Source organism: Crotalus tigris, unplaced genomic scaffold (genome assembly GCF_016545835.1).
Source record: "Crotalus tigris isolate CLP2741 ecotype Arizona unplaced genomic scaffold, ASM1654583v1 scf7180000017666.379230911805:20528666, whole genome shotgun sequence".
Taxonomy (NCBI): Eukaryota; Metazoa; Chordata; class Lepidosauria; order Squamata; family Viperidae; genus Crotalus; species Crotalus tigris.
Genome location: NW_024096552.1, coordinates 4,742,124 through 4,764,794, shown reverse-complemented (window position 1 = coordinate 4,764,794; position 22,671 = coordinate 4,742,124). Strand labels below are relative to the sequence as shown.

The window sequence follows — 22,671 nt, the reverse complement described above, 5'->3', positions numbered from 1 at the left end:
GGACTTAACACATAACACAAATGCAGTTATTGTGGTTTGTTAACTGTGCTTTCTGGTTTAATATATTGTGTGAATACAACCTCTATCTTAGGCTGTTTATATGCTATATGTGACCAATGTTTGTGCCAGATGCAGCGTTAGCCAAGACATCCTGTTGGATTATGGGAGTTACACACCAAAAGCCAGCAGTGTGCAGCAGCAGCAGCTAAAAAAGCTAATATGATCCTGGGTTATATAAACAGAGGCATAGAATCAAGATCATGTGAAGTATTAATATTATATAAAACTCTAATAAGACCACACCTGGAATACTGCAGCCAATTTTGGTCACCATATCACAAAAAAAAATTTGAGAATTTGGAAACAATTCAGAGAAGAGCAACTAAGATGATGAAAGGCCTGGAGACTGAAACATACTAAGAACCAGGACTTTTTTTCTCATAGAACGCCCAGAACGGAGTTCCGGCACCTTTTTTGGATGGAACCTTATAGGGGTAGGCAAGGCGGGTTGTAAGACGTGTAAGTTCCGGCACTTTTTTTTTTTTTTTAGAAAAAAAGCATTGCAAAGAACGCTGCAGGACTTGGGTCTGGCTAGTCTAAAGAAAAGAAGAAATAGGGGAGATGTGATAGCAGTGTTCCAGTACTTCAGGGGCTGCCACAAAGAAGAGGGGGTCATGTTATTCACCAAAGCACCAGAGGGCAGGACAAGAAACAATAGTTGGAAACTGAACAGAGAGAGAAGCAACCTAAAATCAAGGCAAAACTTCCTGACAGGACAATTAACCAATGGAACAGCTTGCCTCCAGAAATCGTGGGCGCTCCATAACTGGAGATTTTTAAGAAGAGACTAGACACTTCCCTGTCTGAGATGGTATAGGTTCTTCTGCTTGAACAGCGGGCTGGAATAAAAGACCTCCCAAGTTCCTTTCCAGCTCTATTCTATTCTAAAAAAGGTACATCTTGAGGATAATCAATAATGTAGAAGACAATTGCCTGCAGCTGAAGAGAACAGTTGCAAGTCACTCTCTAAAAAAGGCTTTAATCTGGTGGTTTAAATATTAGGACTACAACTTCAAGAATTCTCAACAAACCCAGCCATAACAGTTCTATGGTTAATAATAACATGAATTATCATGCAATCTTACGTTGTTAAATCCAGCAATTTTATTTATTTACTTGCATTTCTAATTTCCATTTTTTATGGCTGCTCACCCACACTTGGCTTTAGGCAGTTTAAAAGAGTTAAAAACAACAAGTTAAAGTAGAACAAAAACAGCCCACCAAGGTAACAAGCCCATCACAACTCAAAAGTTGTTTGCCATCATAATTCAATTGACTTGTTGGGTCTTTTTTTTTTTTTAATTTGATTTAGTAAGTCTAAAAAACTACTATCGATGAATGCTAGTGTAACTGGGAAGAACAGGAACAGCAGGGAAACTTCCTGATTAAAATTCAGTGTTCAGTAACCAAATAAAAATACGCAAAAAAGATAGATCTTCGCGAGAATTGAGTCCTTTCAAACCGAAAGAAGAAGTTTAGGCACACAAGCAATTCCTTTGGAGTAACTTTCTGCAGGCTGGCTGGGGATTTTTGGGAACTGTAATCCTACTTTCTGGAAAGGATTGAAGATGGCAGAGGTCTGTTAGCACAAAGTGGTCTGTTTACACAACTCACCAGAAAGGAAGTTGAAAAACATGACAAAGAGGCACGGATCCCTCACGTGAATGGCATGTACCTTTCAGTAAGGAAATGTAATGGGGAGAAAAAAATTAAAGAGGTATCAAAACTCTGTTGGCTTAACCTGGTTTCTTGAATCCATTTTGGAGCTCCATCAGAACCCAAGGAGCCGGGCTTGTAGAATATACCAAATCGCCAAATTTCCCATCCCATCCTGAGCTTAAACTTGCCAAAGTCTTTAAAAACAATGTTTCTTTCTCCCACTAAAGCAGCCAAAAAGGCTTAACTCTGGATGGACACCACGGGCTGTCACGGGGGGTGGGGGGGACCATCTGGATGTTTCGATAGGATTTGAAGGCAGCCTTTGTTCTGTAATTAATCCAGCAGAATTGCAGTTCACTGTGCTTGGTTTTCAATTAATAAGCCATGCCCACTAGCATAAATAAAGGAAATTAATTTGAGCTTCGAACGACAAGGAGCACCAGCGTGGAGTTAGGAGGAAAAAGATAACGGCTGGTTTTCTGCCGATCCAGTTTTGAGTCCAAGATTCGGGCATCACCGGGTGAGATCGTAGCCAAAGCCATTTTTATCATTTTGACAGGCACCTACGTGTAAGGACAGAAAAGGAAACAATGAGGCCTAGGAACTGAAAATACTAGCTTAATGAAACCAAACCTAGCTTCATTTTGGAGATGGATTTGATCTGTTCCTGGGCTGTGCCTACACCAGAGCTACTATCAACGCAGTACTGTGGTGAAACGACTCCAATTGTTTAATAAAGCCACTCAAAGCTGTGGTTTCTGAAAGGTAAGTAATCTTTTGATGAACCAGAATGGACTTCACCAGGCAGATGAAATGCTTGCCTTCATCAGCCAATCTAAGGTGAAGCGAGCAATTGGATAGGACAGGTTGACCCACACAATCTCAGGTGAGTCTTCCGCTAGTAATAGCAGTATACGTCAGGGTGTCAAACTCAATTTCATTGAGGGCCGCATCAGCATTGCGGTTGCCCTCAGGGGGCTGGGTGGTGTGGCCAGGGTGGGTGCAGCCTACTGGGTGGGTGTGGCCTACTGGATGGGTGTGGCCAGCTCTACATCGTTTGCATCAAGGGTGCCTATGGGGGCCTGGGCAGGAGTGGGATAGATCTGAGGGTCTCTGGCAGAAGGGGGTAGGAACGGGGCAAATACCAAGGCATGGTCCACTGCAGCAGCCTCACTGTTCCTCTCAGGCCATGCGGGGTGGGGGCTTATGGAGCTAAGACTGAATGCGATTCAGCATAGAGGGCCACCACAAAATTGTACATTGGCTCCTGGCCAGCCAGGGCCAAGGCAGCGGGGGGCCGTTCCCGTACTGTTTCCAGGATGGCTTCGCGGGCCACATGAAAACACTTTGCGGGCCACATCCGGCCCCTGGGCCGTGTGTTTGACATGTCTGGTATACGTAGTCCTCGACTTACAACAGTCTATCTCTCCTAGGATTGCTAGCCCTGGGACCAACGGTCAAGGCAATGAGAGTCGGGAGTCTAACATCAGCTGAATTATTGTAAGTTTCCTTCTGAAGCCAAACCAGGAAGTAGGAAGGCTTGAACCAGGGACTGTGTGTGTTTAAGGCTTGGATTCTCTCACAAAATTGCCAACCCACAAGGCAGCTAACGTAGGTGGTCCTCGACTTAACAACTACAATCGGGACTGGTTCTACCATCACTAAGCAAGGTAGTCATTAAGCGAGTCGTGCTCAATTTTATGACCTATTTTGCTCGTTAAGTAAGTCACTGCACTATTAAACGAATCCAGCTTCCCCCGTTCACTTTGTCAGAAACCAGCCGGAGAGTCAGAAATGACGGTCAGGTGCCCCCGATATGCTGCAGCCATCCTCAATACATGACGGTTACCGAGTGCCCTAATTTTGCTCAGGGAGTCACGGGGACACTGCAAATGGTGATAAATCTGAAGACTTCTCTTTCTTTTTTTTCAGCGCCATTGTAACTTTGAATGGTCACTAAACGAGTGATTGTTAAGTCGAGGACTGTAATTATTTGTGGGTAGGGTTTTTCCCGTTGCAATGTATGGATGTGAAAGTTGGAACATAAGAAAGGTTGAGCGACAAAGAATTGAGGCCTTTGAACTATGGTGCTGGAGAAGACTCCTGTGAGTCCCTTGGACTGCAAGGCATTCAAACCGGTCAGTCCTAGAGGAGATCAACCCTGACTGCTCTTTAGAAGGCCAGATCCTGAAGTTGAAACTCAAGTACTTTGGCCACCTAATGAGAAGGAAGGACTCACTGGAGAAGGGCCTGTGGGGTGCCCCAGGGCTCTGTTCTGGGCCCAGTGCTCTTCAATATCTATATCAATGATTTGGACGAGGGGATAGATGGGGAAATCATCAAATTTGCAGACGACACCAAGCTGGCAGGAATAGCCAACACTCCAGAAGACAGGCTTAAGATACAGAAGGATCTGGACAGACTTGAACACTGGGCACTAACTAACAAAATGAAATTCACTGGTGAAAAAAGCAAGGTTCTACATTTAGGCAAGAAAAACCAAATGCACACGTACAGCATAGGTGGCACCATGCTCAATAATAGTAACTGTGAGAGGGACCTCTTGGAGTCCTAGTAGACAATCATCTAAATATGAGCCAGCAGTGTGCTGCAGCTGCCAAAAAGGCCAACGCAGTGCTAGGCTGCTTTAACAGAGGGATAGAATCAAGATCACGTGAAGTATTAATACCACTTTTCAATGCCTTGGTAAGGCCACACTTGGAATACTGCATCCATTTTTGGTCACTGCGATGTAAAAAAGATGTTGAGACTCTAGAAAGAGTACAGAGAAGAGCAACAAAGATGATCAGGGGACTGGAGGCTAAAGCATATAAGGGACGGTTGCTGGAATTGGGTATGTCTAGTTTAATGAAGAGAAGGACGAGAGGGGACATGATAGCAGTGTTCCAATATCTCAGGGGCTGCCACAAAGAAGAGGGAGTCAAGCTATTTTCCAAGGTGCCTGAAGGCAGGACAAGAAGCAATGGGTGGAAACTAAGCAAGGAGAGAAGCAACCTAGAACTAAGGAGAAACTTCCTGACAGTTAGAACAATTAACCAGTGGAACAACCTGCCTCCAGAAGCGGTGAATGTTCCAACACTGGAGGTTTTTAAGAAGAGACTGGACAGCCATTTGTCCGAAATGGTATAGGGTTTCCTGCCTGAGCAGGGGGTTCGACTAGATGACCTCCAAGGTCCCTTCCAACTTTACTATTATTATTATTATTAATGCTGGGAAAGATTGAGGGCAATAGAAGAAGGGGACGACAGAGAATGAGGTGGCTGAATGGAGTCACTGAAGTAGTAGGCGTGAGCTTAAATGGACTCCAGAAGATGGTAGAGGACAGGAAGGCCTGGAGGAACATTGTCTATGGGGTTGCGATGGGTCGGACACGACTTCGCAATTAACAATAACAACAACAACAAGGGTTTTTCGATACTCACAGTCTCCCAGTTTCTCCTCCAGAAAAAGGAGCTGCTCGCTGAGGGATTCCACGTGGTCTAAATAACGAAGGCGATTCCACATCTCCTTGATCTGGGTGGGCTCCACAGAGGTTGGCAAGATAGAGATGGCAAGCTCCAGGCGCTGAGAAAGGGGAAAGACCCAAGTCACTTAATTAAGAATCAGGTACTACCTTGGCTTGAGAAGCTCCAGGTAACTTTCGGAACTGTTCCTCTGATTTTTTTTTTCCACCTGCAACTCCACCTATGGAGTAGATAGGTTGAGTTGAGAATATGGTGCCGGATTTAGAGAGTTACCATGGCATAGGATTGGTCTAGAACAGAGCTGGGCCACTGTGGCCTCCTTTATAGTTTGTGGACTTCAACTCCCAGAATTCTTGAGCCAGCTTGGCTGACTCAAGAATTCTGGGAGTTGAAGTCCACAAGTCATAAAGGGGCCATAATTCCCTACCCCGGTCTACAACCTGCATCTTCTTACTTCTAGCTCAACCCCTTCACTATTTCACCATACTGGTTCTGGGGTGAAAGAGAAATGGGGGGACTGCTTCAAAGTCCCTCAGAGTTCCTTTGGATAGGGAGATGACAGCATATAAATTTAATACGTAAATAAAATAATAAATAGAGAGTAGATCCTTGCTTCTACAGGGGCACCTTAGCCACTATACCACACTGTCCACCTTGGAAATGCATAATTCTCACCCTAAAGTTCTGCCACTTTTTTTAAAAAAATGCATTTATACCTACCCTTTCGTCTTTTTCAACACTTAAAACAGCCTCCGACAATGAAAAGTACTAAGGATCAAACAAACTAATAGTGGGCTATATATTCCTCCAGGCAAACGGGGGGGGGGGGGATGAAAAATGGACATGAATGTTCACCAACGATGATTAGGTTCTAAGGCAGCGGTTATCAACCTGTGGGTCGCGATCCCATTTGGGGTCGAACGACCATTTCACGGGGGTCGCCAAACAACGCGATCCGCCATTTTTGTTCCTCAGCTGGCGGCACCGCGCATGTGCGCCGCGTCGCGCATGGGGCAGCACCGTGCATGTGCGCGCACATGGGGGCGCTGCTGTGCATGTGCGCCGTGCATGGTGGCAGCCCCCATGCGCGGCGCGGCGCACATGCGCGACATGTCCTTATGACCGGGGTCGCCGGTATAAAAAGGTTGAGAACCACTGTTCTAAGGGAAAGATGTGTTGTTACTCTCTTTCTAAATACCAAGAAAGGACAATACCTGTAGGAGCCTGTGCCACACCTGAGACCCACTGAAGATCCTTTCCCCCATATCATTAATGCTTATAGGGACCTCTCCTACCAATTAAAATAGGCTGGTTCTTAGCAGCAAAGGCAGTTCTGCCATACAGTAGACCAGGGTCTTCAAATTTGGCCTTTTTATGACTTGTGGACTTCAACTCCCAGAATTCCTCAGCCAGCATGTTTGAAGACCCCTGCAGTAGACCTTGGCTTATGACCAGTTGCTTAGCGACCAAAGTTACAACAGAATTTACCTTGGGACTACTTACAACCCAGATTCAAATTTCCAATGGTTGCCCTCCCCGACCATATTTTATGATGATTTTTTCCCCAAAAACCAGCATTTACTTCCAGTTTACTTCCAGTTTTCAGCCAAACCAAGCCCGTAGCAAAACAGGAACTGCCGCATTCGTTTAACCACCCCAAAAAAGGACATAAAATTTTGCAACCATCACCAGTTACTAAGCATGATGGGCAGGGCTCCGTTATGGTCATAAGTTGAAAAATACCTGTGTAGGAGTTTTTATCAGTGTATCAGATTAGGCTGGGGAGGTAAGTGATATAGCCAATAAAGTCCATGCCTTTCTGTAATTTGCAGTGGTTAGCAGTTTGGGCTGCTTCCTTTTGGGCCAATTGCAAATTCCAGACACTTTTCAAGACTAGCCTGTGGCAAAACTCACTGAAGGTAGCTTTGTAAAGCAAGATGGCTACAATTTTAACTCTCCCTAACTCAAAGTTTACCCAGCCTGGATCAAGACAGGATGCATGTTTTCAGAGCAGTAAAAGAATTCTAAGGATCCCATAAATGCTTTTTTCACGAGGCAACTGGTTCTTCCTTTGAAGACGTTTCACTTCTCATCCAAGAAGCTTCTTCAGCTCTGGCTGGATGGCGGGGAATGGAAGGATTTATATCCCTTGCAGAGAGCTGGTCATTTGCATTCTTTTAGAGAGTCATGGAGGCCAGTTGAAGATTCATCTGCATCCTCAGGGTCGCCTGAGTACTGCAAATGGGTGTGGAGCCTTCTTGGAACTACTGAAAGGACTATGTTGTAGACTGGAGATACCGTGTTTCCCAGAAAATAAGACCAAGTCCTTTTTTTTTTTTTTTTTGCCTCCAAAAGAGGCACCAGATCTTATTATCAGGGTAGGCCTTACCTCACCTCCAGCACTGACATCCCCACCCAGTCGGTCCACTTCTTCTGGGGCCAAAGTTTTGCAGCTGCATTCGGGCCTGCATTTTGCAGTCTGGCCTTTCCAGAAGGCCTAAACAGTTGAGTACCAAGCTATGGATTCAATCCATAGCTTGGTGCTCGGCTGCTGAGGTCTTGTAGAACTGAGCTACAGATTGAATCCATAGCTCGATTCTTGGCTGCACAGGCCTTCCAGAAAGCCCTGTGACTGTGAAATGCAGGCCTGGCTGCAGAAGAGGCCTCAGAAGAAGAAGTGGGCCGGCAAGGAGAGACCTGGCTGCAGGGTGGGTGGGACAGCTTTGCATCCCCATCCCCGCCCTAGCTTGATTTTTAGGTGTGCCTTGACCCAGAACTAGGGTTTATTTTAGGGGTAGGGCTTATATTAAGCCCATCCCACAAAATCAAGGTAGGGCTTATTTTTGGTGTAGGCCTTACTTTTGGGGAAACACGGTAGATGATGTCGTATCCCTCCCCCTCTGTTGAGAGAGGGCTGTTCAATTTTGAGGGAGGAGTTCAGCAGTTCCAGCTATGACCTATGAATGAGAATCTCCATAGAAATTCTAAGGATCCTGAACCAAAATCTTCCCGAGGATAAATTCTGATTTATACTAAATTCCGTAAAGCTGTCCAATCCCAAGTCCTTGACTTGCAACCGTTCATTTAGCCACTGTACAGTTACCAGGGCCCTGAAAAAACTGCCTTCCATCGGTCCTTGCACTTATCACCGTCACGGCATCCCCCCGAAATTTGGTCCCTCGGCAACCGGCACATACATTGTAACAGTTACAGCATCCAGTGGTCATGTGATCGCCATTTACAACCTTCCCAGTTGGCTGTCGACAAGCGAAGTCAATGGGGGAAGCTGGATTCGCTTCAGCACCACATAATTTACTTAACAACTGCGGTGATTCGCTTAGCAACCATGACCAAAAAGTTGTAAAATCGGATTCAACTCATGTGACAACTGCCATGCTTAGAAATGGACATTCTGATTCCAATGTTGGTCATAGGTCAAGGACTGCCTCTATTTATCTGGAAAAGAAATAAAGTCTGAGAGTTTTAGAGCAAGGGTGCCAAGCTTGGCAACTTTCATTCCTGTGGACTTCAACTCCCAGAATTCCCCAGCCAGCATGGCTGGCTGGGGAATTCTGGGAATTGAAGTCCACAGGTCTTAAAGTCGCCAAGATTGGACATCCCTAGTTTAGAGCACTGTTGTTCCATCTTGGTGTCTTTAAGATTGTGTGGACTTCAACTCCATGCTGGCTGGGGAATTCTGGGAGGAGAATGTGGGGGAAATTGCACGTGCAGCAAACTGCCATGCTTTCCCCCTCACAAACCTCATAACCTCTTGATACCCTTTGTCCCAATGAAGCAGCCAAAAGGTCATCCCCTTTTGACTTAATACCTTACCTACTTAAATAGATAATATGCTTATTCCCCAGCCAGCATGGAGTTGAAGTTCCTTCCTATCTCTTCCTGTCTTTGTCAGTTCTCTCTCCTTTTGATCTACCTGTATTTGTTCTTTACCTGGTCTTTGATCATGTAATGTGTTACTAGAAAATAGTTGCTTATATGAAGGAATTTTCCAATGAAGAAACTTTATGTCAGCATCTAATGGTTAAACTTATGAATGTAAAATGTCAGCATTTAATGGTAAAGCCTATGTATGTAAAAAGTATATAAAAACCAATAAACACAGAGACTCTCAAGCTGTCTCAGGCTGTGACAAGCAGCTCTGCAGCAGCTTCAAATCTCTGCTCAAGGCATGCCTGAGTCTTTTTCTTAGCATCTTTACAGGAGAAGTCAGCACTTCTTAAACTTCTCAAAGCTGACAAATGCTGGTCCAGACAGGAATACAAAGATTTTACAGAATAGGACTCACCTCTTCCAGCTGTTCTACTTTTGCTTGGAGTTCCTGGATCTCATTGGGAATTGTCTCCTGAATCCCTAAAGTTTGCACTGCAAGAGAAACATGAAGAAAATGTGAGTTGAGCTGTATCAAAACAGGCACATGGATTGTTTTATCTACGGAGAGTTGACAGATGTTAACCTGGTTTCAGGACCCCGCAGGTGTAATCCCATGTGAGTTTTATCAAACCTCAGACTCGCTGATCTAGGAGTGCTCCATTTTCTTACAAATATATCTAGAATTGCTTTGATATATTTTTTTTAACAAAGCAATTTGATTTCTCTCTCATTTTTATGCCCAAGCAGCGTCTTCACTTCCTTCTCAGAATCAAAAGCCTCCAGAGGAAAAGCAGACTAGAAACTTAAAAAAACAATAATGTATGCACAAGCTTTGTGAAATCTTAGGGGCTAGAAACTTGTTTCCGCAAAAGAAAACAGGTTCTTCAACTACTACGCTCAACACCCAGTCAGCCTTATTTATGGAGCAGTTGCAAATTACACAAGTCTAACAATATCCAACTATAATGTGAAACTCTCAACTCTGTTGCTGGCGAAGAGCATTTCCTTTTTGTATGGAGAAAAGTTGTGAAACTGAACGCATCACCTTCTCACCGCATTTTAGCCCTCATGATCTGCACCTCAGTGCAACCAAAGAAGAATTGGGTATATCTAGGTTAATGAAGAGAAGGACGAGAGGGGACATGATAGCAGTGCTCCAATATATCTTGGGGGCTGCCACAAAGAAGGGGGAGTCAAGCTATTCTCCAAAGCGCCTGAAGGCAGGACAAGAAGCAATGGATGGAAACTAATCAAGGAGAGAAGCAACCTAGAACTAAGGAGAAACTTCCTGACAGTTAGAACAATTAACCAGTGGAACAACTTGCCTCCAGAAGCGGTGAATGCTCCAACACTGGAAGTTTTTAAGAAGAAACTGGACAGCCATTTGTCTGAAATGGTATAGGGTTTCCTGCCTGAGCAGGGGATTGGACTAGATGACCTCCAAGATCCCTTCCAATTATTATTATTATTATTACTACTACTACTAATACTACTACTACTATTAAGCAACAGATGCAGCCTGGGCTGTCATAACTCTTGTTGTGCAGCTAAATGACACAGACCGGACTGTTTAAAACAAGAACAAGGTGATGCCTGCAGTGTCGAGGTTCCGACTGACAAACCCAACCAAGCCAATACCTTTGAGACATTCCGATCTCTTAATGTAAAATTTTATTGAGTACATCACTTCAGCACTACTGAAAGCACAGTTGCAAAGCTTTCTAGGGTTCGCAAATTTCTACCGCCAGTTTATCCCGTCCTTCGCAAAAATCGCCTTGCCGATCCTGGAGCTTTCAAAAACGAGTCGGGGGGGGGGAACCCCAACCCAGCAAGCCATTGAACTGGATCATGCCAAACTAATCTTATTTCATTCTTTGATAAAGTGATCAAATTAGTAGACTAGCGAAACGCTGTGGACATAGTATGCTTAGATTTCAGAAAGGCATTCAACAAAGTAGACCACGATCTACTGCTTGGTAAGCTAGAAAAAGGTGGAATAATAGACAACATCACCACCAGAGGGCTTTGTAGCTGGCTGACAAACCGTACTCAGTGAGTAGTCCTCAATGGTACTACATCCACATGGAGAGAAGTAAGCAGTGGGGTACCACAAGGCTCCGTCTTAGGCCCAGTACTCTTCAAGATCTTCATCAATGACTTAGATGAGGGAATTGAAGGGGAACTTATCAAATTTGCAGACGACACTAAACTAGCAGGAATAGCCAACACCCCAGAAGACAAGCTCAGGATTCAAAAAGATCTTGACAAAGTGGAACAAAGGGCCCCATCCAACAAAATGAGTTTTAATGTAGAGAAAAGCAAAGTTTTACATTTAGGCAGAAAAATCAAAGGTATAAGTACAGATTAGGCGAGACCTGGCTCAAAAACAGTAACTGTGAGAGGGACCGTGGAGTCCTAGTGGACGATCACTTGGCTATGAGCCAGCAATGTGCAGCAGCAGCCAAAAAAGCTAATACAATCCTGGGTTGTATAAACAGAGGCATAGAATCAAGATCATGCAAAGTATTAGTACCGCTTTATAAACCCTCGTGAGACCACACCTGGAATACTGCAAGCAGTTTTGGTCACCATACTACAAAAAGATGTTGAGACCTTGGAAAAAGTTCAGAGAAGAGCAACTAAGATGATCCAATGGCTGCAGGACTTGGGTTTGGCTAGTCTAAAGAAGAAACAGGGGTGACATGATAGCAGTATTCCAGTATTTGAGAGGCTGCCACAAAGAAGAGGGGGTCACGTTATTCACCAACACACCAGAATTAAGGAGAAACTTCCTGACAGTGAGGACAATTAACCAGTGGGACAGCTTGCCTCCAGAAACTGTGGGTGCTCCATCACTGGAGATTTTTAAGAAGAGGTCAGACAGTCACTTGTCTGAGATGGTATAGGACAGGTTCTCTTGCCTGAGCAGGGGGTTGGACTAGAAGATCTCCAAGGTCCCTTCCAGCTCTGTTCTATTCCTGAGACTGTTTGCTGCTAAAGCATGACATTCAGTGTCCTTTGAGATTCTCTCTTGTGCAGCTCCATGATAGCTCTGGGGGTTTCTGCCACTTCCTCCTGTGTCATACATCAACCAGCTGTTTGCTGAGTCCAAAGGAAAGTCTCAGCTGTTGGGCAAGGTTCTGCTCTGCTGTGAGATGAGGATGTGAAAGTTGGTAGAAATATGAAACAGGCACTGCTAAACAACTGTCAGCCGCTTCGGAGTTTCACTAACACTTCAGCCATGCAGAAAAGGAATTCAAAATACATTCCCAAGGTCATCAGCTGGCTCTTGATGGCCCACACGAAACGGTTCTCCTAAAGCAGTGGTGGCGAATCTATGGCACTCGTGCCAGAGGTGGCACTCGGAGCCCTCTCTGTGGGCACACGCACTGTCACCCTAGCTTTGCCTCCTCCCACGGCCCCCTCCTCACCAGCAGCCCCCCGGAGGAGGTTGCCCCTGGGCATGGCCCACGCAAAGCAGCGCAGCCAAGGACATGGTAGCTGGGCAGCAGGGAGAAGATTCCGCCCTTGCGCCACGTCAGGCACAGGTGATCTGTGGTGGGCTGTGAAGATGGTGGGTGGCCCAGTGGGCGCAGTGGAGCATGGACAGGGGTGGGGGGTGGTTTTAGGGCACTCGGTCTCTAAAAGGTTCACCATCACTGGTATAGGGTTTCCTGCCTGAGCAGGGGGTTGAACTGGATGACTTCCAAGGTCCCTTCCTCCTTCTTCTTCTTCTTCTTCTTCTTCTTCTTCTTCTTCTTCTTCTTCTTCTTCTTCTTCTTCTTCTTCTTCTTTTCTTCTTCTTCTTCTTCTTCTTCTTCTTCTTCTTCTTCTTCTTCTTCTTCTTCTTCTTTTCTTCTTCTTCTTCTTCTTCTTCTTCTTCTTCTTCTTCTTCTTCTTCTTCTTCTTCTTCTTCTTCTTCTTCTTCTTCTTCTTCTTCTTGCTCTTCTTCCTCTTGTTGTTGTTGTTGTTATTATTATTATTATTATACACTGGAATACTGCATCCAGTTTTGGTCACACACTACAAAAGAGTTGTTGAGATTTTAGAAGAAAGGCAAAGAAGAACAACTAAGATGATTAAGAGACAAAAACATATGAAGAACGGTTGCAGGAATTGGGTTTGGCCAGTCTAGAGAAAAGAAGGATTAGGGGTGACATGATAGCAGTATTCCAGTATTTGAGGGGCTACCACAAAGAAGAGGAGGTCAACTTATTTTTTCCAAAACACCAAAAGGCAAGACAAGAAATGATGGAAACTAATCAAGGAGAGAAGCAACTCTCTGGAATTAAGGAGAAACTTCCTAACAGGGAGATCTATTAATCAGTGGAACAACTTTGCCCTCAGATGCTGTGGGAGTTTCATCACAGGAGATTTTAAAGAAGAGACTGGAAAGCCAACTGTCTAAAATGGTATAGACGAGTCTCCTGCTTGAGGCTGGACTAGAACACCTCCAAGGTCCCTTCCAGCTCTAAATTATAATAAAAACCTCCAGTGTTGGAGCAGCCACAACTTCTGAAGGCAAAACTGTTCTACTGGTTGGTTCTCACTGTGAGGAAATTTCTCCTTTGTTCTAGGTTGGTTCTCTCCTTGGTTCATTTCCATCCTTTGCCTTTTCACACTGCAAGCTCTCAGTCATCGTAATACCCACCTTTGGTGCCGAGCAGAGGGACCGCCTGGCCGGTGGGAAGCAGACGACAGCCCTTGCCATCTGGCTCCAGGGCGTACCCAGCCCGACACTGGCACTTGTAGCTGCCAGCAGTGTTAAGACAGTCTTGTGCGCAGCGAGCAAGCGGCATGACACACTCGTCCACATCTAAACAAACCGAAGCCACAAATTAAAGAGTGATCAGAATAATGAGTTTTGATTGGGATATCTATATCTGGTCAAATCTTGGCTAAATCTTGGCCTCTGGAACGATATTCTTCCTGATACGTGCACCATTCTGATCAAGAATGGTAACCATTGTATTTGGCTAGGCTAGGGGTAGGCAACCTTGGCTCTTTTATGACTCGTGGACTGGCTCAGGAATTCTGGGAGTTGAAGTCCACGAGTCATAAAAGAGCCAAGGCTGCCTACCCCTGGGCTAGGCCCTGCAGGGGTAGACAACCTTGGCCCTTTTATAACTTGTGGATTTCAACTCCCAGAATTCCTGAGTCAGCATGGCTGGCTGTCCATAAGTCATAAAGGAGCCAAGGTTGCCTACCCCTGGCTAGGGCATTAAGGGACCTTCACCAGATACCCCCCCATCCCTAGAATGCCCTTGTTTTAACAATTGTACTGTTTTTAACCCTTGTTACAGGCAGTCCTCGACTTAACAACCGTTCGTTTAGCGACTGTTCGAAGTGACGTCGAAAAAAGTGACTTACAACTATTTTTCACACTTACCACCATTGCGGCCTCTCCGGGGTCACGTGATCAAAATTCAGAACCTTGGCAACTGACTCACATTTATGACGGTCGCAGTGTCCTGGGGGTCCTGTGATCCCCTCTCTTGCGACTTTCTGACAAGCAAAGTGAATGGGGAAGCCGCATTCACTTCACAGCCATGTGACTAACTTAATAACTGTGGCAAGAAAGATCGTAAAAGAGGGCAAAAGCCTTAACTGTCTTGTTTAGCAACAGAAACGTTGGGCTCAATTCTAGACGTAAGTCGAGGACTACTTGTAGTTATCCAGAAACATAGACAAGCAGTGGCTTGAAAAATTTAACTGATTGAAAAGAAAACACTTCATAATATCTGTTTTAACTGCAGGGGAAAAAAAAACATGTTGTGATGGGTAAAAGGTTTGTATGCCATTACTCAAACAAAAACCACTTGTAGGAAGAATCCAGAGAAAGAAATATTTTGGGAAATATTAAAAAGACAGAATATATTTCCCCAAAGGATTTTAAAGTCAAAAACCAACCCCCACCCACCCACCAAGTCTCTCTGCCCAAGACAGAAACCAGGTCTGCAGAAATGCAGATGTGATAATCTTGTCAGAAAGATTGGAGTCAGGAAGCTGGGATTAGAAAGAAAGATCCCTAGAATCAAGAATCCCTCACACCAAAAATCCAACAGTCATGAGCCACAGCCCCAGGGAAGCAGGATATGACCTTTGGGTCGTAATAGGATTAGCCCACCACCATCAGAATATCAGAAGGGCACACTCAGACTTAGGTCAAAGTACATGACACAGGAAATACAAAGCCTCAAACAGGAACAGGAAACAACCTCAAGAGCCCCAGAAGGTATAAAAGCCCATGTGATCTCTTTTTCTAGAGCAGTGGTTCTCAACCTGTGGGTCGGGACCCCATTTGGGGTCGAACGACCATTTCACGGGGGTCGCCAAACAACACAGCCCGCCATTTTTTCCCCCTTTTCCTTAGCTGTGCTACTCCCTTTTATTCTATTGGCTTTTCAAAGCCAATAGAATAGACTCTCTTGAATAGAGTCTAATTCTATTGGCTTTCAAAAGCCAATAGGAATTGTCCAGGCTGTCTCTGTCCTGCTGAGCCCGCCAAAAGTCCCATTCTGCAAATGGTGCTGCACCAGTTGAGTAGTCCTCGACTTACGACCGGTTGAGTAGTCCTCGACTTACAACCGGTTGGGGGTTGTGGCATTAAAAAGGTTGAGAACCACTGTTCTAGAGCCATCTTTCTGCCTGGCTCTCCTCTTCAATAAGCTACAACCTTCTTTCTAAAGCAGTCTCCACATTGTCTATTCCCGGCTTGGACTGGACCCTGATGAAGTTTTTTCCTTCAACACACTTTTATTCAATTTGGGGTAATTTACCCTGGTTGGGGAAGCACTGTGTGAAGGACTGTAGTCGTGCAAGAGCCACTTGATCCCTTCTATGCACGCTGGTTGTATTTTCCAATCATAAAGCCTCAGCCATCCTAAGGACTAGCAACCTTTTTTATTTTTTAATCCACGGCTCACTTGTCAGATTTTTGCCCACGTGAAACTAGAAACCCCGCCTATCAGCCTGGTATGAGAAGAAGGAGACCCAGAAAAATCTGAGCAAAGAGAGAAGAAGCAGGACCAGAAACCAAACACACACACACACACACACACACACACACACACACACACACACACACGACTCCTGCCTTCCACTCACCAATCTGGCAATACCGTCCACCCCAGCCAGGCGGACACTGGCACTTATTTGGTTGGATGCAGCTACCTCCATTCTGACATGACTTGTGACAAGTGGCTGGTGGGAGAAAGGAGAAGGGAAGGCTCACCGCGTGTATCCATACTTTTAGTGCACCAAGCATATTCATTAGCCTCAAGAGATGTTGCTTTGTTTGCCTATGTGGAGAGATACCTTTTTTGTTTTGAAAAATTAGTTGGCTAAGCTGCGGTACAGAGAGTTCCCGATTTATGACCACAATGAAGCCCAACATTTGTTTACTAAGCTTAATCAAGGAACTAACAAGAAAACCTTCAGCCGCTCTCTTCTAGCACGGATGACGTTTATCTAGTTTGGGTAACGAAATGTCTGCAAGAAAACAACCAAGCTCAGAGAGCACCAAGGACCCCCGATTTCAACCAGGAGCTACAAATATTCTCTTTTTATTTAGCTGGGAATATCCACTGTTGAAAGCTTGGATAACTCCAATCAGCCAGCACAGAAGGGGCGTCTTTCTTCCTCCCTAATGGTACATTGGAAATTGTTCTTTTGTGTTTTTAAGTATATTTACTTCGTTTTATCATAAAATGCAAATCAGAAAAGCAAGCAAACAAAACAAAACAAAAAGATATGTCCTGTGTCAACGATAACAACAAAATCGGTGTACAAAAAAAGAGAAAAACGGTGATCCAAATACCAAAAAAAAATATTAAAATTTAACATATAGAATCCACCCTGGCTAGATGCTGAAAAAAAGAAAAAACTATAAATCCTCCCCTTTTACATACATACATACCTACACCTATATATAAATAAAAATGTAAATGTTCGTTTGTTCAAAATCTTAAATCTCCGAAAGTTGTTCAACGATTGCTTTGAAATTTTGACACAACGTTGCATTTGAATACGTGCGTGTTTTTATATGCCTACTATTATATAGATGTCACACCTGTGACAGGTAAAAACATGCTTTTTTTTGAAAAACAGTGCCGGCAAACCAGACAATCTCAATATCTGCACAGACAATGGAACAACAAAAAATATTGTATACCCACATGCATTGTGAAATTAAACATATTACAAACGTGTGCTTTCTCTTTTCTTTCTTTTCCATTTAACCAGACTGAGCCACAGCAACGCAGCTGCTAATATATATATAAAAGAAGAAAGAACAGCCAACAGGTTAAGCCAGGGGTAGGCAACCTTGGCTCTTTTATGACTCGTGGACTTCTGGCTGGCTCAGGAATTCTGGGAGTTGAAGTCCACGAGTCATAAAAGAGCCAAGGTTGCCTACCCCTGGCGTTAAGCTAAACATTCCACTAATCTTGAAATCCCTCTGTTAACCATCTCTTGTATTTAGCACCTAGAAAGTCCACTGGAAATTGTTCTCTGGGATTTGATCACTCACCTTCCTCGCACTTCGTGTCCCCCAGGTGACGTTTCTTCCATCCTGGGCAGCAAATGATGTTGGCCTGTAGGATCTCTTTCCGCACCTGTCGCGTGGCTACCCGGTAGGTCGTCCTACAAAAGAGAAGCCATGTTCATTCTCCTGAGCAGAGTAGACAGAGCAATAGAAGTAGCACTTAGACTTATATACCGCTTCACAGTGCTTTACAGCCCTCTCTAAGCGGTTTACAGAGTTGGCATATTGCTCCCCCAATAATCTGGGTCCTCATTTTATCGACTTTGGAAAGATGGAAAGATGGAGTTCGGTCAGGATCGAATTCCTGGCAGTCGGCAGAGTTTGCCTGCAATGCTGCATTCTAACCACTGTGCCACTACGGCTCCTAAGGTCATTTTTATGACTTTTTTTTAGCCACAGTTGTTAGGCAAATCCATCTTCCCCCATTGACTTTGCTTGTTGGAAATGTTGCACAATCCTTGCATGCCATTGGATGTTGCTTTAGACTGATCCCTCTTGAAACACCTGAAATCCATTTATAATTGGAAATATTACTTGGGAACAGTGGACGACAAATACCTAGACTTGACAAGCATTGGGGGAGCTGATCTTAAAAAAAAAATTGCATTAAATAGGAATGCTGCGTTGTAATTCTCCCTCTCCTTGGCCACAGATTTAGGACCAAAACTTTGATCGTTCATACCTGTAAGTACTGCACACTCGAGGTCCTGGGCACAGCGTCAAATATGGATGGTGTTGGGGCTTGGCATACGTCTCATTGTAGGCTAGGGGGATCCTCAACGTATTTCGGGCACACACACGGCTGCGTGTAGAAATGGAAGGACATTGAAAAAGCAAAATTGTCTCTTCTAATCCATACAGAATTGATCAGAAAAAACCTAGAGTAGCAGGAGTTGGTTTTATCCTTAGCTAATTTCTGTTACGCAACCAGTCTGATATAGCGGTGAAAGCACCAGCCTAGAAACCAGGAAACTCTTGAGTTCTAGTCCTGGAAGGAGACTGTGAGTTCTAGTCCTGCCTTGGGCACAATGCCAGCTGGGTGACCTTGGGCCCGTCAGTCCTTCTTAGCCCTAGGACAGGGGTAGGCAACCTTGGCTGTTTTTATGACTCGTGGATTTCAACTCCCAGTATTCCTGAGCCAGCCATGCTGAGGGGAAAGGGAGAGGTTTCCAAGCTGAACCATGCTGGCTCAGGAATTCTGGGAGTTGAAGTCCACGAGTCATAAAGGAGCCAAGGTGGCCTACCCCTGCCCTAGTCAGTCATCCAGGTGATAGTTGTCCCAAAGGTGCTTTTTTCACGAGGTAACTGGACTTTCTTGTTTTTCTTTGAAGACTTTTCGCTTCTCACCCAAGAAGCTTCTTCAGCCCTGACTGGATCCTTCCATTTCCCACCAACCAGCTGAAGAAACTTCTTGGATGGGAAGCGAAACGTCTTCAAAGAAAAACAAGAAATCCAGTTGCCTCCTGAAAAAAAGCACCTTTGGGACAGTACTTTGATTTGCCGCATTTGAAATAAAGCTGAATAGAAATGATTATTTACCACACATAATGTTTATCAAAGTCTCTCGAAGAGGAAAAAAAAAAATCTGTTTTAAATTGTAGGCAAACCAGCTGTCTCTATCTGAGGTGTTCTTTTTTTAATATCCAGTTGCTTTGATTCAACTTTTTCATAGCAATTTGCAATTTATGTACTTCCAACTACTTCTGTTCTGATAAATCCATAACAGAGAAATAAATATTACTTTTACTCTATGAGTGTCAGATGTGCTCATATGAAGACAAATTAGTAGTTGTGGGCAATAGTCAATAGAGAATTAACATTTTTTTCAAGCATAATTTTTTTTCTACTTTTAAATAGTTGCCTGCTGGAGAGCAAAGTAAATAATAATAATAATAATAATAATAATAATAATAATAATAATAATAATAATACTTCAGAATTCAAACAGACAAGCACCTGCAACATAACACCCCAGACTTAACAATTGTCGATAAGAAAGACAAAAAGTCTGGATAGTGGACGTGGCAGTGCCTGGAGATAGCAGAATAGAAGAGAAAGAACTGGAGAAGATAACAAAATACAAAGACCTACAAATAGAAATAGAAAGACTGTGGCAAAAGCAAGCAAGGGTAGTACCAATAGTCATAGGCGCCTTGGGTGCAATCCAAAAACAACTGGAGCACCATTTGAACACAATTGGCATTGACAAATTCGCTATTAGTCAATTGCAAAAGGCGGCCTTATTAGGAACTGCTTCCATCCTGCGACGATATCTGTAATACCATCAAACATCCACATCTGCCTATCCCAGGTCCTGGGTAAGGACTCAATAGGTAGACAAAATGCCAAATCCAGTCTGAACATCTGGCTGACTGTGCAATGATTGATAGTAATAATAAAGTTGGAAGGGACCTTGGAGGTCATCAAGTCCAACCCTCTGCTCAGGCAGGAAACCCTATACTATTTCAGACAAATGACTGTCCAGTCTGTTCTTAAAAACTTCCAGTGTTGGAGCATTCACCGCTTCTAGAGGCAGGTTGTTCCACTGGCTAATTGTTCTAATTGTCAGGAAGTTTCTCCTTAGTTCTAAGTTGCTTCTCTCCTTGATTAGTTTCCATCTGTTGCTTCTTGTCCTGCCCTCAGGCGCTTTGGAAAATAGCTTGACTCCCAGTTTCCATGGGTATCATTACCCCAGGTAGTCCTCGACTTATAACAATTCATTTAGTGACTGTTCAATGTTACAACAGCACTGAAAAAAGTGACTTATGATCATTTTTCACACTTACGACCTTTGCAACATCCCCATGGTCCCGTGATCAAAATTCAGACGCTTGGCAACCAACTCATATTTATGACGGTTACCGTGTCCCTTCTGACAAGCAAAGTCAGTGGGGGAAGCCAGATTAACAATCATGTTACTAATTTAACAACTGCAGTGATTCACTTAACAACTGTTGCAAAAAAGGTCGTAAAATGGGGCAAAGTTTACTTAACAAATAATTTTGGGCTCAATCGTGGTCATAAGTCGAGGATTACCCGGGTTTCCGAGAAAAGATCTATCTAGGGAGGCCACCAAGAGCTGACACCAATTTGATGGCACAGAATCAAATCATTAATTTAAAAAATTACCACTATTATGAGAGCCGTAAGGATATACGGTGTTAGTCCAAGTTGCTAGATTGAACAGTGGGGGATTGTGAGTTCAAGTCCTGCCTTAGGTACAAAGTCACCTGACTGACTTAGGGCCAGTCACTCTTTCAGCTGGAGGAAGAAGGCAAGGGCAAACCACTTTCAAAAAACTTTCCAAGAACACAATCAATGGATTGTAATATTAACAATGATCACTACTACAGATAGTCCTCAAGTTATGACCGTAATGGACTCTACCCATCAAGGTCGTAACTCATGACAATTGTAAAGCAAATAACTGACCTGATTTTATGACCTTTTTTGCGATGGTCACAATGCAAATCAGCCTGGTCGTTAAGCAAACAACGCAGTTCTTAAGCGGACTAATGGTTTGCTCTGGGTGTGAATTTGCCAAAATCAGAAGTAAAAGCCAATTTTTGACAAAACTGTCTTAAAACGTGATTACGTCACTGTCGGACACTGCAAACGGCCGTAAATAGAGGCTGGTTGCTGTGCACCCGAAGCGTGAGCACATGATTGCAGGCGGGGTTAGTCATAAGAACTTCAAATCTGGGTTTTAAGTAACTTCCAGCTAGGTCCATCAGAACTTCAAATATTCGCATAATTTGAGGACTACCTGTATTCAAAAAGCTGCAGAATTTAGCAAGAGCTGTGCCACGAGAAGAAAAAAGAACAACTAGGAATTATCAGTAGTTCTCCTAGTTGATGAATCTTTCTTTTAAAAAAAATAAATAAACGGCCGCAATCCTCAGGATATTCTTGTGACAATGAGTTCCACAGATACCGTACTATTTCCTGTCAAAAGAACGGGACTTCCCTTTTTTTTTTTTTTTTTGCATCTTCACTCTCATTCGCTGAGTTAACTAGCACAGCACACCCAGTTCAACAGCAGCCAACCACAGTGGTTAATTCAATCCAGTCTTGTGTTTTTACGCAAACAGGTCTGTAGATTGTTTTCAAGGCCTAACTCAATTTTTCAGATGCTTCCCAAGAACAATAAAGAGGAACTGCTCAGTGCTTGAACCTTCTGACTGCGGTAGGAGCTCTATATTGTTCACCATTTTGTTCCCTTCTTTCTAAATCGCCTTACCCCTCTCGTTGCTTGCTCTGGCTGAGCGTTTCTTTGAGAAGGAAAATTACAAGGAATTTCCCACAAAGCAGGACAATGGGCACGGTGGCTAGCTTCCCCATTTCCCAGCGCACCGGAAAGCCTCCAGACACCAGGACCTGTGGGAGCGAAGAAGAAATGTTAAGCAAGGCAACAATAAAATACAATAAAGCCAACGGAGGGGGTAGGAAATCTGTCTCTTCCTGTCTCTTTGGACCCCTCCTAATGCTTGGCCAGCCGAAAGGGGTTCCCCTGGAATCCTCACCCCTCCATTCAGAAGGGCCTCCCAGTCATCCCTTGGCTTCTCCAGAAACCACAGCTCTGCAGTGGGGGGAGGGGTGTGTGTGTGTGTGTGTGTGTCACAATTTGCAAAACACACCCAGGAAATTCGATGACAACACAGAGCATCCTCTGCAGGATCTTACTCAAAATTCACAGATTTTCCCCATGCTACGGCATAGACAAAGGTTTTGCCATCTATGACCTAAATGCTGACAACATGTATGCGCACGCACACACAGGCACACAGACCACACACACACACACACACAAAGAGCAAAGGGTCTTCCTTCTGCAGCCGAGAAGAAGCTCCCACTTCAAGCTCTTGAGACCCAATTAAAGGCAGAAGAGCTGAGAGGGCAGGAAAACAGTTAGGGCTGAGCTGCAAGGCTCTGGATGGCCCCTAGAGGGCGCCACAGCCAGGGAGAGCACTCAAAAGTTGCTGCCCCCGCTGGCGATCCAGAGATTTGCAACTCAGATCCCTAAAACAGGAG

The 22,671-nt window shown here is 44.2% G+C and overlaps 1 protein-coding gene across 1 annotated transcript; it reads right to left on the bottom strand.

The window, feature by feature from the left end:
- Nucleotides 1-1,141: 1,141 nt before the first annotated feature.
- Nucleotides 1,142-22,229, bottom strand: EGFL8 (EGF like domain multiple 8). Its single transcript, XM_039336574.1, has 9 exons — nucleotides 22,164-22,229; nucleotides 21,881-22,017; nucleotides 18,323-18,442; nucleotides 17,626-17,738; nucleotides 16,203-16,298; nucleotides 13,747-13,911; nucleotides 9,511-9,587; nucleotides 5,163-5,304; nucleotides 1,142-2,282 (listed from the first exon to the last, which is right to left on the bottom strand). Exons 2-9 carry the CDS (start codon nucleotides 21,979-21,981, stop codon nucleotides 2,233-2,235), a joined length of 864 nt encoding a protein of 287 aa, XP_039192508.1. The 5' UTR covers nucleotides 21,982-22,017; nucleotides 22,164-22,229; the 3' UTR covers nucleotides 1,142-2,232.
- Between the last annotated feature and the right edge of the window lie 442 nt (nucleotides 22,230-22,671).